The sequence below is a fragment of the Poecile atricapillus genome, chromosome 2 (assembly GCF_030490865.1).
Source record: "Poecile atricapillus isolate bPoeAtr1 chromosome 2, bPoeAtr1.hap1, whole genome shotgun sequence".
Lineage (NCBI taxonomy): Eukaryota > Metazoa > Chordata > Aves > Passeriformes > Paridae > Poecile > Poecile atricapillus.
Window position 1 is genome coordinate 119225699 of NC_081250.1, and position 15881 is coordinate 119241579.

Sequence of the window (15881 nt, forward strand, 5' to 3'; positions counted from 1 at the left end):
TTTTGCACTGCCTGGGGAGGAGACTGTAAATCTGTTTATTTCTAGTCTTCTGACACTGTCTTCAGGGCCCCACTAGTTCAGGGAGTTCTGCCAGGTTGCTTCCAGCTCTTCGCGGCACCTTTGAAGGTTGGCTCCTTCTGGCTGAACTTGCTTGACTCCGTCACCTTTTTGCTCTATGCAATGTGTCTTTCATGCACGTGGCACTGTTCCAGTGTCCAATAAAATTCTAGTAGTTTCTGGCTCTGATCTTGTAAACATTTGTAGGAAGAGCTGCTATCTCAGGCTTAATTAATCACTTTGAAATTCACTGTATTGCACTCACACATGGCCCCTCCCACTGGTGCACTATGACATGAATATATTAGGGGCTGTTTGCGGTAATCTGCAAACAATGTAAAGCATTTTTTATGGAGGAGACACATCTCTTTTTGACTGGCATTGAAACAATGCTGTATTTGACAAAGTGCCTTATGTTAACGAATGCTGGAAATCTGGCCCAAATAACTCAGGCTTTCTCCAGAAGTGTTTGTCTTGTTTTATTCTGGTATATCATGTTATATTGCTGATTACAGATTTTCCTTATGAATCCTTTAAATCCCAGCACACTCTTGAATTAAAAAAAAAAAAAATCACGCATGTGTGAGACATTTTGTTTCTTGCTAGATTTTTTTTTTAATGCGTCTAACTGATCATATTCCATTCCCCTCAGAAGAGAAAATTTATACTTTGTCATCAAAAAATAAATGCTGTATCCACTCTACCAAATGGTATGAAAAGACTCTGCTGTAATATAAAATAATGATTTTCTTTTTCCATACATTTTAAATTTTAATAGAATGGCTGGTTGCCTCCTTGCTACAGAGATCTGTAGAAGGGCTTTAAAAAATGTTCCCATGTAATTCCATTAAATTCCATAGTTCCTAATGATGAAAAATATATTTATATTATGCCATTGTTCCACTTGCTACAGGTAAGTCATAGTTCCCTTTCCAAACAGTAGCAGAAGGGGATTATGGTTTATGCTGAAAATATTTAACATTGCCATAGTAACAGTGGTGGCTTTTGAAGGCTTGAACCCTAGACACACTCTTTCCATCAGTCTACTAGCCCTTATCTTTTGTACAACATCCTTACACACTCATGTGATGCCGCAGATGTGCTCAGGGTGCTAAGCCTGAAGTGTGGGTTCAGGAAAGTGCCGCCCTGCCCACACACACCAGACTGGAGCTGTTACTTGCACTGGGAATGTTGGTTAATTGGCTCATTTGAAGGAAGCTAAAACTAAATTATCCTAAGACAGCAGGTTGTGCAAATTTGGGTGTATAAAGATAAATTATTTTGGTGAAGAGACGATCAGATTGAGCTATAACGTGGCAACAGTTCCTGGCTTAGCACAAGAGAAGAACACTTGTGTAGCCCATGCCCTTTCTGCTGGGTACAGATGAATAAACTACTGCTAAAACATTTGACACTGTAAAGTTAGACATGTGCCACCCCGCTGAAATTAATTTGTGTGACACCTTGTTTTGGTTGCTAGCCTAATGTAAAGACTGTAAGGACCCAGTGCTGTTTGATATTGACTGACCAGGGCCTCACAGAGCTCATCAGTAGAGATTTAGAGTTAAGAACCAAAAGGTTCATCAGTTTCTCTAGCTCTTGCTTAAAATCAGTCTCCCCCATAACAGCTTTGCTGCATTAAGCCAAGTGCACAGCAATTTGCATGATGAACCGGAAAGAAATTACGTGTTTCATATTTCAGACAGATAACATGCTAATTAAAATACATGTGTAGTCTGAGTCCAGGCTTAGTGAGGTTATTTAAATTTTCAAATATGAGCAAGCATTGTGTCACACTCCCAGTCACATTCCTCATTCATATGGAAATCCCCATATGAAGTCATGTTGCTGGTTTGTTACCACATCATATTGTGTCAGGACATTAAGCTCTACCATTGTCTCTTGTCATCCCATGTGGCAGGTTTAAGTCTACACTGCGCATTCAGTCAGCCTTGGATGCTGCTATACAAATGTACCATATTTCATGCTAACACTCTTAAATGTTGTTAGAAGAAACTCATGAGCACCATCTTTGTTTTAAATAAATGTTTTCTTTCGCAGACCTGACAGGAAGTGTGACCAGCCAATGTGTGAAGAGCACGAAGATGAGAGAATTAATATTTATTGTTTGAACTGTGAAATGCCCACCTGCTCCTTGTGCAAAATCTTTGGTGCCCACAAAGACTGTCAGGTTGCTCCTCTCACAAATGTTTACCAGCAACAGAAGGTAAATATCTTTCTGTATCTCAAAGTCCTTGAAGAAACTGACAGGACCATCAATGGGAATGTGTTCCCATGAGCTTCCTGTGAGTTTCCAAAGGGGTCTGGGGTTGCCTTTGCCACCATTGAGTGTGAGTGAATGGCTCTTACAAATCTGTTTAGAAACACAGGAAAATAAATTTATAAATGATCACACAAAATGATATTACAATTTGTCCCAATTTTGATGTGGAGCTGAGTATCTCTCTTTTGAGTTCCTAATCCCTTTTTTGCAGTGCTTTTAGATCAGACAAACAAGTGGTATTTTCAACACTAAGAACTGGAAAGAGAACAGAGCATTTCAAATCAAGTAGTTATCTATCAGACACTTTTACATTTAAGCATGCCATTTTTTAAGAAAAGTTAAGTGAAAAATCTCCTCCTGCAAGTGAATGAAGAAATATTCAATAGTTGGCAGCACAGGATGTACCTAACATCTTCTGCCCTTGCTGTCACCAGTAAAAGACTTGTTTATTTTTAATACAGTGTTAATTTAAAACCTGACTCACTGGGTTATCCTCCTGAGATAAACAGCTCATTTTTCTGGAGGGCCCCAGTGGGGCAAGCAATCAGACAGGCCAAGTTTTCAATCCTAGCCTCCAACTTTGTCACACAGATGCTCGTGTGTGTGTAAACTACAAATGAGGAGTTGCTTTAGGAAGGGAGTTAAAAACATCATTTTCAATCAGAAAAGGTGGGAGAAGAAGGAGAAGTTTATTGAACTAAATCCATGCCCCCATCACTCATTTTCTGTGGAGATTTGCAAGCTGTGTCTTCCTTTCCAGAGTGCCCATGGAAAGGGGTTGTCATGCCCAAGATGAGAGGCATAACCTGGAAGCTGCAGGATGCATGCTTCAAAGGAGCCTTTACAGAGCTGTGAAGGCCTCAAAGGATCCTGTTCAGAGCTGTGGAGACCATGAACACAGTTGTCTCTGTTACTACAAGGGTGTGCCAAGGGCCCCTTGCAGCCCCAGCACCCTTCCCAAGTTCCCTAGGACTGGCTTCTTTGTCTCTCTTAGGGTTATCTCACAATCATCTCCACCCCCCCACTCAGGTTATTTTCTTCTTCCACTCATTTCCCTCATGCCAGTGGCTCAGCCTCTACCTTCTCTTCCTTTTCTCCTGCCCTCTCTCACCACAACCCCAACCCCACTCCCTGCATGCCAGGGACTCTGTAACACCTTGGTCCCTCCAGGTCCATGGGCCACCTCTTCTCTATTCCAAGACCAAGAACTATAGTCCTCAAGGAAATATAACAGTGGTGTGGCTAGACACTGAAAAAACAACCCCTCAAGAGTCTTTTCTCTCAACAAACCCAATGGAAATATTTGGGGCCTGTTGAAATAACACTTCAGACAAAAGCATCTAGAAGAACTTTCTAGAACAAAGTGCTTTCCTCTTTCCAAACCACAGTTTCTTCTCCATTAAAAACTCCTAAATGTCTTCATAGTGTGTTGAAGGAGGAAACAAACGTCAAAATACAAACAGGTATCTTGTGGGCACATAAAGCTCCAATTTTTATCAGTTCTGGTGGAAAGATGAAGTAATATCCTGGGTATGGCTTATTTTTCCCCTGCTCCCCACTCTTAGATGTGTCACCCTGAAGTGTGACAGCACCTAACACTCTTCTGCTTGCTGTCCCCTTACTGCCTAGTCTGAGCTGAGTGATGGCATTGCAGTCCTGGTGGGGAGCAATGACAGAATGCAAGGGATTATCACACAGCTGGAGGAGACCTGCAAGACAGTTGAGGTAGGTACCACGTCTTTAAATTAAGTTATTTCAGTGTGACCTTGCATCTTTTAAACTTCTGGTAATGGTCATTCTTTAACAGATCTCACTTTACCCAAATGCATTCCCACATCGTTTCACTAAACCATTCCTCATGGCTTTATACATTATCAAGATGTACTGCCTAAATCAAAGGGTACATCCTGCTCAGCACCTCTGACATTTGCTATATGGTGGAGGATAAAGAGTAAGGATAATCCATATCAGCAAGTCTTGCTCAATATTCTTAGTGGAATAGGATCTCACTGAATTTAAAAGCAGATCTGCCAAAATGTCATCAATTCCCAACCCATTTAACATCTAAAATCAGGTTCTAGAGCTGTAAAAGACCAGTTAGTCTGAAGTCTGGCAGGTCTGGTGAACAGAGCCTTAGTCTCAGCCACAGGGTAGGCACAGCATGGTTCCCAGGTATGTCAGTGTATGTTCTGTATTTAGTTGCTTTGCCTTCTGCACAAAAGTAGTGTTTTAATATGTTGTCCTTTAAGGAGTCTTGTTTTGTTGCTCATGGGAGGTTAGAATTTGAGTTCTTACTGGACTTTCTGGTGAAGGCCTTATGCTGGAAGAGTTGAAATGAGTTTTGTGTTATTCAATAGCAGAAGTGGCTTTCACCTCCTCTGAGAGCTTTACATCAGCAAAGCAAATATAAACATCAGTTTTGACCAGCCTGAGCATCACAGAACAATAGGCTGAAAGGAGTTCATATGAATTGATTTTGTGGTCAGACTTTGATGAAGCACCTAGTGAAGGAGTCACATCCTTCTCAGCCGAATTAGAATTATATTGACCCTTCAGAGCTGGAGCAGAAAGGAGAAATGGTAGGGAAAAAGAAGATAATCCAAGATGTACAGATTGTAATTAGTAAGAAAAAACAATTACACAATCTTTGTATGCAATTCTGGGCAAGAAGGAACTGAAAATGTCTGAGTTTGCTTCAAAGAACACAAAACCACTGCCCCAAGTAAAAGAGAGAGCACATTAATGGCAGTCAGGACTTTGTAGCTGGGAAGCTTCCATGCCGCAAGGATGAAATGGGCTGCTATCAGGACATTGCAGACAGAAACAAGCCTTTCAAGTAGGTTAAGTGCAGAAATTTGAATGATACAAAAGCAGAAGCTTACACTCATTTAAGTTGAACTAACTGAACCAGAAGCAAATCTTCAAACACCTAGTCTGAAGTATGGAGAAAACACTGTACTAAAAATAATTTTAAAAATACAACAGTTTCTGAAACCAGCTTCCTCAGGGTCAGCCACTCAATTGAAAATCTAACCTTTAAAGTCAAAGCCCAAAGAAAATGCAGCCATTTTACCTTCAGATATTTTATCAGGCTTTTCACCTTTAAAGTCAAAGATTGCAGAAAACAGAGTTTACCTTGGCACTTCTGTGTTACTTTTCAAGCAAATCACATTTCCTACTATGCAGGAGCTTTGAATTGACATCAGTTTGTCCTTGAAGACGAAAAACTACAGCTGGAACTCAGAAATGTTTACACGTGGAAATAACACAATCCAGGATTGTCTCTTCTTTCTGCTTAGCACTTTGCAGAGAATAAGAAATATCTGCTTTAGTAGAAAATACATGATCATTTTACTTTTAGCTGGAGTAAGTAATAGCCTACAGATCTACATTTAGCCACGGCACCTATCCAACCTTAAAAACCAGAAAAGCAAAAAAATACTTGTACAGCTTTTAACTATTGAAAAGTAGACCTAATTCATATATTATACTGAAAATTGAGAAAGGAATATAAAATGCTAAATCCTGGAAAACTATAATCAATAATTAGGTTCTGTTTTGCTCTGTATGGGAGTCTAATAACAAAGGAAAAATTACAATGTTTTTTCAAATGCTAAGAGCACAGGCCGGTCAATACAGGTCCTTTGGAATGAGCAGTGGGATTCATGCTCAGTAGCAAGGACTCCTTTCTTTTTGATGTAGCTGTGATTTAAAAAACAAAAAGGCTGAGAACTTTTTAGAATGCCAAGTCATGTATTTGTTAACCTTTTTCATTACACAGAATCTGATTAGAGTAATTCCATCAGGCAGAGACTTCATATGGGAACTTTTTATACAGAAAGAGAATATTTCAGAAATATTTCAGCATTTGCAGTTAGAAAGTGAGAGTGCAGTTTTGCACTCTCACTCTTGAGATTCACAACTCTGTAATATCTGCTGGCAGGAAATATTATCTATTAGTGCTTAAAGACAGGGAAGGGTCTCTCAGGGCACCCTGCTATCATTTGCTTGTTCTTCCCCCCCTAATACTTGTCCTGTGTCAAATGACAAAAATAGCACACAGCTGTCTTGAAATTAAGGTTGTTTTACAAGTGATCTGAATGACATTTCAAGGGGGAAAAGCTAGGAGAGGAGTGGAAGAAGATTATTTGAGGTCTGAACGTAGAAGGACATACAGAAACCAGGACTCACTTGGTTTGAAAACTTCCTTAACCCCATCTCGTAATTGCACTGATCAAGAATTTCTGGGAAGTGACAAGGACTCCCAGAAAGGCAGGACAAGCCTGCACCCCCAGCAAGGAGTGCTTGTTTAGCATAGCCCTCCTCACTGAGAAGCAGAAGTGGACACTTGGGTCGATGCATCAAGATGTGCTTTCAATCCCCTCTCCACCCTCATGTAGACAATGATTTTTAGCCAAATGTAGATCTCTGAAAGGCTTTCTCCTTTGAATGATACAGAGCAGACTATCACCACTCATAGGAATGAGGTCTGGCTGGAAGTCAAGAAAAAAATGGGATTCTCTCTAGCCAAGTGCTGTGAATAATAAGTCTTATCACTACCAAAAATTCTGTGGGACTGTAAATAATCCTGTGCTGCCAGAATCTCAGCATTATGCCTCAAGGGATGAAGACGAGGAATCAATTCAACCTCAGTTCCTAGGGAAGAGATTTAAACAATCACCACCATCCACAACCAGGTCTAACCACAATAAGGTCATGCCCTGGGGCACACAGGTGACTCAAGTACTTCCATTTGGTAGACCTCAGACATTATATATAATCTGTCCCTCATTTCCTCCCCATAAATTCTCCTTTACAAGTGCAGTTTGTTCTTTTTAGAGAGCCACTCAATGCAGCAGTCATCAAACCCATCCTCCTAACTCAGTGAAAGATGCTGTTCTCTGGTTGGAGGGACAATAGAAGTGTCTCAAGAAACAATGTGAAAATCAGTGCCTGAACATACGGTTGGAATCTGATTCCTCCTTCTTGTCTTTGTGCTTCTGTCACATACCATTTTCTTTGCAGAACCTCTACCTCATTCAGTGCACAGTAAATGAAATATAATGGACACCTCTTGTCCAAATAGAGTCTAAGAGGGCGTATGTGAAAATCGAGCCGGGATTGTTCCAGGTACTCTGGTGGAAAAAGAAAATTCTCCAGAGCTGTTTGAGATGCTCACTCTTTTTAAAACCATTCTGTTCACGCAAATGGACCCAGCTGCTAATACGGTGGGAGCTTTTACTTTTTCTGCAGACTTTGATGTATCACTACAGACATCATAAATACCTTTTTGCTTTTTTTAGCAGACTCACAAGTTATACAATAACCTGTTTGGGGGCTTTCAGTGGCTTGAAACTCAGAGTTTGAGAAGAGTTTTTAAACTTTTGTTCCAACAGCTTGGACTTTGAAAATTACAAAAGTCTCTGGGGTCATTCAGAATCCTTTGCACTGTTCAGAAAGAGGAATTTCTTTGATGAAAATGCTTCCAAGTAACTGTAAAAATAGAAACGCTTTTAAGAACATAACATGTTTAACATAAACCAAATGATTCACAGGAATGCTGCAGACGACAGAAAGAACAGTTGTGTGAAAAATTTGATTATCTCTATTCTGTACTGGAAGAAAGAAAAAATGAGATGACACAAATAATCACTAGAACCCAAGAGGAGAAACTGGAACATGTCCGCTCCCTGATGAAGAAGTATGCGGATCACTTGGAAGCAGTGTCAAAACTAGTTGAATCGGGAATCCAGTTCATGGAAGAACCAGAAATGGCCGTGTTTTTGCAGGTATAATGTCTATAAATAGAGATAGAAAAATAATGATGTGTTTATTGATATATAAGTATTTCTCAATTGTAGGCCCATTCAGAGTTTGTTAATCTTCAAGTGAACATTTATACAAACTCATTTTTTAAACACCTGAATCAGCTCAGACAAATAACTACTCTTCTTCTGGGCAGTATCCAAATCAAGAACATGAGTATTTGCTATTTGCACCAAAATATACCATCCTGTGTATGAATTTCTGGTCCCCTTAGAAGAAATAGGAATTGAAACATTTTCCAGCTAATGTTTATTTTCCCATCAATATCATCAGGGAACAGTATGCTTATGTGTATATGAACTTCTGAGAATTATAGGTTTTGCTTGTAAATTGACAAAATTAACTTTTCAATAATCTATGTGCTAAGTTACATTTTTACGCCTTTAGTTTTTTGGGTTTTTTTCTTCTGTTTTCTTACTATAAACTTAAGCAAGATGAGTAGGAAATCATTAGCAGCCTGTCCAATGAATTCACTGGTGTAGAATTTCTGTCTTGCAAGTTTACAATTCCTCTGTAGTAAAGGCTGGAAGAACATTTTCTACCAAATGAAACAAAACCAAAATAAAACAACCAACACTTACTTTCATCAAAGAATTGCCTTTGAATAGTACAATAGTATTCCGAGGCAAATAAACAGAATTTTGTGTGTCCAAAAGGATGCCCTCATGGATAATCAAAGATGTAATTACTGTGACTAAAGAGGGTAATGGTAACAGACCAAATTCTTTTCACCACAAACACAACCACAAAGGAAAAATATTTCTCTCTTTTTTTTTTTTAACCAACTTTCATATTTCCCATCATATTCACATTTTAATTAAAATACCTTTGAAGAACTAAAAGGTTTACTGAACTGTATACTAATTACCTTCCAAATTCCATCTCATTCCTAGATGTCATGGCTGTCAGTTATGAAATCCTTATTAGCTTTTAAAAGCTGCCAGTGTAAGAACTATTTCTCAATGCATAAAATATCTGAAAAAATTGAATCATTTGAGAATCTGTTATTTCTTTTTTGTTTCCACAGAATGCCAAAACATTGCTACAAAAGTAAGTATTTAAACTTGAGACTCTTGTTTTTTATAATCACTTACAATTTATAAATTTCTCTTCGAATCCAATGCCAAATAACCAATTTCAATTTTAGAATTACTGAAGCTTCTAAAGGATTTCAAATGGAAAAAATAGAGGATGGGTATGAAAATATGAACCAATTCACAGTGAATCTCAGTAGAGAAGAAAAAATAATACGAGAAATTGATTTTGACAGAGGTATGTAATTTATTATTTATTATTATTCACCAAATTTTTTTTCTTAAATAGCAGCTGTGTTTAATTCACATGATGATACTGAGTAGGAAGCCTCAAATCAGATATTTCTCTCTATGCCAAAATGTAACCAGAGCATTATGTATCAATTATAATCAAATCTAGGTTTATTTCTTTGAAGTGCTAGGATGCCCCTGCACATTTTTTAGGATAACTAGTGTGATTATACTAAAGAAAATCCACTGCTAGAGACCTTCCTCTGGAAACAAGCTGAGCCACAACTGCAGACCACAGGATATGTCAGATGGCACAAAAGCAACAGTCTGATCCAGTTTGAGCGTCTGGTTTAGGCATGTTGGTATCTCAAACCTCCAGTCATGAATTGCCAACCACTGACCTGGTAAAAAATTGTGAGAACAGCTTCAATGGCATTAAACATATACCTAGAATTGGAAGAAGGATGTTTTTCATGACAGATTGTGCCAGATCCCAGGTAGCCTGTCCCCAAAACAGGCAGGGCTGTGCTGCACATTCCTCATGAGGATAACTGCATTGACAGGAATTTCTGTCCTCCTTCCCATGGAAAGGGCCAGCTTAAGATTTTAACCAGCATGTGTGTTCAAGCCCCAAAGCTCCTGCTGGCAGCTCCAGGGCAGTGCCCAGTCCAGGCTGGTGGGAGCAGGCTCCTCTCCAGCACCCTCTCTGCCAGGCAGATTGTCAGTGACTTTGCCATGCAATTGCAAATGGCTTTTTAATTACCTAAAGACTGAAGCCACATGGTGCTCAACCTGTCCTTTTACACGTCCTATCAGAGGAGGAGGGAGAAGAAGAAGAGGAGGAGACAGAGGATGTTGAAGGCCTGGGTGAAGTCCACACAGAGTCATCAGGAGAGGAGGAAGAGGAGGAAGAGGTGGAAGAGGAAGGCATGGAGAGAGCACCACAGCCACCTCAGCAGGACTCCGAAGCACAGAGTGCAGGGGGAGAGCCGCTGGCTGAGCCCACTCCAGCTGCCCCAGCTGGTCAGGTAAATGTCTCTGCTGTCCCACTGACCTGCCAGCTATGCTGAGTGCACCTGGCAGAGCAAGAAAATGCTCCCCTGTGCCCTATGGGCACCAAGTCAGGAGCAGGGCTACGGGAGTCAATTCACTGGAGGGCAAAATTATTTACTGCCCTTGTACCCATATATGAAACTTTACTTCAACCTGTGCATGTATGACTTGATAAGCAAAAAATTAGCTGCTAAATAAATTAAGATAAATATATGGGATACATAAGTTATAAGTAAAAAAGACTCAGTTTGGGAGTTAAGTGCATTATAACGAATGTTCTGCTTGCTGTGATTTAACTCAGACTGTTATAAATCAGATTATTTTTAAAATATTTATACTAAGAATTTGGCATTCGCTCTGGATTTAGGAAGCTTTCCACCACCAGTTTTTAGATTATACTTCTAATCTGTTTTCTGTGAATGGTGCTTGCTGCCTTCTGCTCTGATCATCCTTGGGATATGTCTAGGTAGATGCAAGAATATCATACCAAACAGGAGAGGAAACTGCTTCTTACAACCTAACAGCAAACAGGTTCAGGGTGTGAATATTTTAGGCCAACACTTTTCTTAGGGAATTTGACTAGATAATTACTGCATATTCTAAAAGATGTGCATTTAAAAATATACTTCATGTGCTACTTTAGTTTACCTTGTATACCATTAACTTAGTAAATTCTCCTCTTACGCAATTTACTCAGTGAAGTTGCTGAGGGGGTAAAGGCTGCTGTGAATATATTTGAGGAGGCCTATGTGAAAGCAAGAAAGCACACAAAGGATCTTTGATTGTAGCAAGCTCCCCACATAAAACAATTGAAAATAAATACTATAGATTCATTCTTTCTTTTGATCTAAAAACATTTGTGAGTTTTCACCAGTCATGTGAAGATGCTCTTAAATTAGGCTTTACTGATTTAATCAAAATTTGAAGATTTGCAGTGACTTAACTAAATTTGTGTTCCCTAACTGATGCAAGGTATTATTCAAACAAGAACTAGACATAAGCAATTCTGCCCACCAACATGAATTCTCTAATTTCTTAAGGCTAAATTGAGAAAGGTACAGCATGCTGCTCTAGAAATTGTAAAATGCCATTAGGAGATAGTCAGGCATGAAGACAGACATGGTGTGTGGGTGTTGTGGTGTAGGGGACACCTGTATTTGAGTTTTTGCCTTCTGGTGTAAAAAGGCAAAGCAGAAATGCAGTGGTGATAGCAGACTGTGTGCAAAAACCCCAAGAGCTTGATGCAGGTAGAGAGGTGCAGTTCATCTGGCTGCTCCTCTTCCTGGCACAGCAACAGTGCTTGGCTTACATCATTGATGGCAAGGCTCACGGTGGGCAAATGCTTCTCTCCAGTATTCCCTTTATTCTGACTGCTCGTATCAACAGACTCACTGGCAAAGGTGTTACTCTTAACCTAAAACCCAACAAGCCATTTGAAGGTACCTACACCTCTTATTCATGGCTGGTATGGGTTCATGAAGCTCTTACGCAGAATTCCTTAAGATTTTAGAATTGAATTGAGGGTTTATCTGAATTAAGGAACCCCTTGCTCATTTCTTTCTCAGTTAGCACCCCCTTCCCAGCTAGTTCTACCCTCCTGTTCTATTGTTGGGCTCATTTATCTTCTTTCTCTTGTTTGTGTTATTCAAATGATAGCTGCTTTTGCTTAGCATTTTGATTGCAATTCTTTCAGATCTTATTAGTAGGACAAACCTATGCCTTGCAGTTATATCTAACAAACACAACATGCAGAACAATGTGGCTACAGCAGGAAGGTAACGTGGTGCACTCTGCTTGTTCTTCTCTTTATCTGTCCTGATTAAGGATGTTGTTGTGACACCAAGTGGTTCTCAACAGACTCCCGAGTCTGACACTCAAGTGCCGGCCACAGCTGAAACCATCGATCCCTTGTTTTACCCTAGCTGGTATAAGTCCCAATCACGGCGAGCAAGCAGTCCAAGCTCAACCCCGGTGAGTGGGCTGGGGAAAGTAGGGACTCCTGTTTCTCTGGAAACAAGTGCAAAGAAGGCAGAAGCCCCGACAGCAGCAACCATCGAGGAGAGTGCACCAGGGAGTGGTAAGGAAAGTAATGCCACTGCAGCGATGTCCAAGGTCAGTGCTTCCGAAGTCACCCCAGAGGGCTGTGACGTGCAGCAAGGCGGGAACAGCAGTTGTTAAGGAAAATGTGACTTCATTTTCCTCTGCATGCTAAAGAATAAGAACAATTTCAAAAATATGAAAACAGCACAAATTGTTGTTTCAGCAAATCCACTGGATTTATAGATGGTTTCAATATGTGACAGGCTGACTGTAGATTCAAAGCAGCATGCTGGTGGTTGCTTGTGCTTACCTGCCAGTGCACCTTGCTTGTGCCAGCTGTTATCCAAGTTACTCATGCACAGGAGCTATTGGAGAGCCTGGTGATGTCTCTGCACATCAGATTCTTGCATGTGTTAGTGACAGAGAAATCCTGTGCGTGAGATTACTCTCATCACCTGCTGACAGTCTGTGTATGTGCTGTCCTACCATGACTGGCTGAGCAGTTATGGCTTGGCTTCGCCTTCTGTAGCTCTATGGCTGCACCTGGAGTGCTTCCCCATGTGAGCATGAAGCTATGCAAACACCCAGAGCCTTCTTGTGCGTCTGACTGCTGCTCAGTAAGGAGTCTGATTTCCTGGGTTCAGATCTGTGGCAGAGGGATTGTTCCAAGGATTCTTGAGACTTGATTAAAAGAGAGCATGAAGATAATACATTTCAGCTCAGTGTTAGACACTCAGCAGCATGATGGGATAACAGATACTGATGTGTTGAGTACAGAGGATGTTTTCCTTAAAATGACAATATTAGAGTTGGTATAACCTGAATTTGAACAATCCTCCTTCAGCACATGTTTATAAACTCCACATGGGCCAAAGATACAAGGAACAGAGCTGAGGGAGCTGTGCAAGGATTTGCACACTACAGCTCCGGTGTCTGTTGACCAGCCCATGAGCAGCACTCTGTAAATCAAACCATCATAATTTACAGGTTCTAGCCGCATGTTTTAACAAAGCAATTACCTGTATGTGTGCAATGAGGGGAGATTATGTGTGTGTGAGAGAGAGAGAAAGCAAAAGTGGATATTAAGTATCTTGTGCTGTTTCCTTTAAGTCTGGATATGACTATATAGCATATATAAGCAGCTATATATTCAACAATTACAGACTGTAAGACCATAGATAAGCAATCATGTGCCAGGCAAAAAGTTAGGAGGAGTTCACAGAGATATGATAAAAGGGGCACTTATCTTCTGCTAGAGGTTTCAGTCTGTGACACTTGAATTTGGTGGCTGACTTCACTGACTTTCTTAACAAAAGCAACATTTTGCCACTAAATTTCAGTGGCTATTTTTCAAGTCAGGGTTTGATTTGAGAATATTTGAGTGGAATTAAAAACAAAAGTACTTTAAAATTATCAAATCTACTATGACATTGTCTTCTTAAGTATATTCAAAATGAGCTGGCAAAAAATAAATTCACAGTGAAATTTATTGGTGCTGTTTCTTCTTATCAGTTACACTGATGACCAGGCAGCTTAACCATAGGTAGCTCACCATAGGTAGGTAAATTCAGTACTAGGTTAATTTCCTGATTGATGTGGGCAGCTATCTGAAAAACAGCTTTCTTCATTGAGTACCAGGAGCAAAAACAGGCACATAGGAAAGATATCAGTTCCTGTTGGCAGGTGAGTTTTGCTGCATCTCAATATTTTCCCAGGTCACAGGTGACACTGGCATTTTGAAAGAAGGAGGAAGATGTTGAGAAGAGTAGCTTATGATTCTGGTGATGTGGGAGAAAGGAGCAGGGGAAACAGCTGAGGATTCAATTAGCTGGGATTCCCATTGGGCTGGAGACAGAGCAAAAGATAGGAAAGCACAAGAAGCAGAAAAGTGCAGAAGAATAGAAAAAGCAGAGTGACCAAGTGAGGTGATGCCGTGAGATGATGCTGTGGTCAATTTAAGGATCTAAGCTGAGCTCTGTCTATGTGACAAAGGAAATGACTGCTGTCATGTGGCAGTAATCATTTTCAAGTATGTGAACTTCAGCTCTGTATTTTTCCTGCATGTGGTTTTACACAACCCACTCTGAAATGCTATATTCCCTTATTTTTTTAATTTTTTTTAACCCAGCTGATGTTCTTCACACCACTGTATTTACTCCCTTCCTCTAATTAAAGTATATCATGGAAAAGTGCTGTGGAAACAGAGCTTTTTCACAGAACATAGTGAAAATTACTAGTTCATGTGATGACAACACTGGTGAAGCACTCTTCTTATTTTCTCACAGGAGTTAGCATTCTGCACAACACTTTTGGCATTTCTTATCATACTACATCATCTTTGGAATCTGATTCAATACATGATTTGTACTTTCATGGGTAGGAAATATTTCATTTTACCATTAACTAACAGTTCAAATAGTGCATCTGGTGATGTTCCTACATAGCTTTAAAGGACTTTTCCCTTTCTTCCTATCCAAAAACATCATGCTAGTTCACAATACAAGCTGCCTAAATAATTTCTTCCTTCTCACAAGTGCCACTCTTCAGCTTACTCCTGCATGGTTAAACATTGCATCTCCCTGGTTCAAAATGAAAATAGATATTTACTGTTGCAGATATATGGGCTTGTATTTCAGTTGCTGTTCAGATGACCAGCAGCATGGAGAACCTGTTGGTTGACAGATGTGAAAAAACACCAAGCTTGTTCAGTCCAACTAGTAGGGGAGGAAGAGTTGGAGAGTAATGATTGCCATCAGAGGGTTTAAGGTCAGGAAAACAAATCCACTGAGTAATCCTGCTGCCAGGATTAGCATGGCAAGCAAATCACCTGTACTCCCTTGGGTGGATGGCTCAAGCCCTACTCTTCAGAGGTCCCCATGGAAAGGGTCCCTTCACACCCCAGCTCACACAGCACACCCCACATTCCCTTCAAGTCCCACCACAGATGGTCAGAGCTACGTCTCCCACATTCCCAGTGAACATGGAGTACCAATCATGGCCCTGAAATGCGGCATTTGCAGGAATCCCACACAATTTAAACAAAGGCTTTTTTTCCTTAAGTCACATTAAGAGCTGAAATATCCACAGGATCAAGGACTAAGAACTTCACTACCAAGTGAACTTGTCCCAAACACAAACTCAGTAATCTACACCTTAACTATTCTGTAACATCTCTTCTGGAGTAACCCCTTTTTGGTAGACAATATCCATGACTTAGTTCTTCCAGCTCTAAATTCGTGGCCCTCTTAGGCAAGACATATATGTGTGTTCGATTTTCAGTGTGATATGACTGATCTACAGAGAATTCTGTATTATGACAGGGATATTTAATGTTACTTACTGAAGACCAAAACCTC

General features: G+C 40.1%; 1 protein-coding gene across 2 annotated transcripts in view; it reads left to right on the top strand.

Moving 5' to 3' along the window:
* TRIM55 (tripartite motif containing 55) overlaps positions 1-15881 on the top strand; it is a 35662-nt gene that overhangs the window by 7048 nt on the left and 12733 nt on the right. Inside the window, exons 3-10 of one of the 2 annotated variants that reach the window (XM_058830831.1) lie at positions 2119-2284; positions 3971-4066; positions 7897-8130; positions 9195-9217; positions 9315-9439; positions 10249-10460; positions 12310-12597; positions 14811-14901. In XM_058830831.1, the coding sequence (XP_058686814.1) occupies positions 2119-2284; positions 3971-4066; positions 7897-8130; positions 9195-9217; positions 9315-9439; positions 10249-10460; positions 12310-12597; positions 14811-14901 (1235 nt within the window). The remainder of the gene's footprint in view (positions 1-2118; positions 2285-3970; positions 4067-7896; positions 8131-9194; positions 9218-9314; positions 9440-10248; positions 10461-12309; positions 12598-14810; positions 14902-15881) is intronic. The other variant, XM_058830830.1, reaches the window with a different exon arrangement.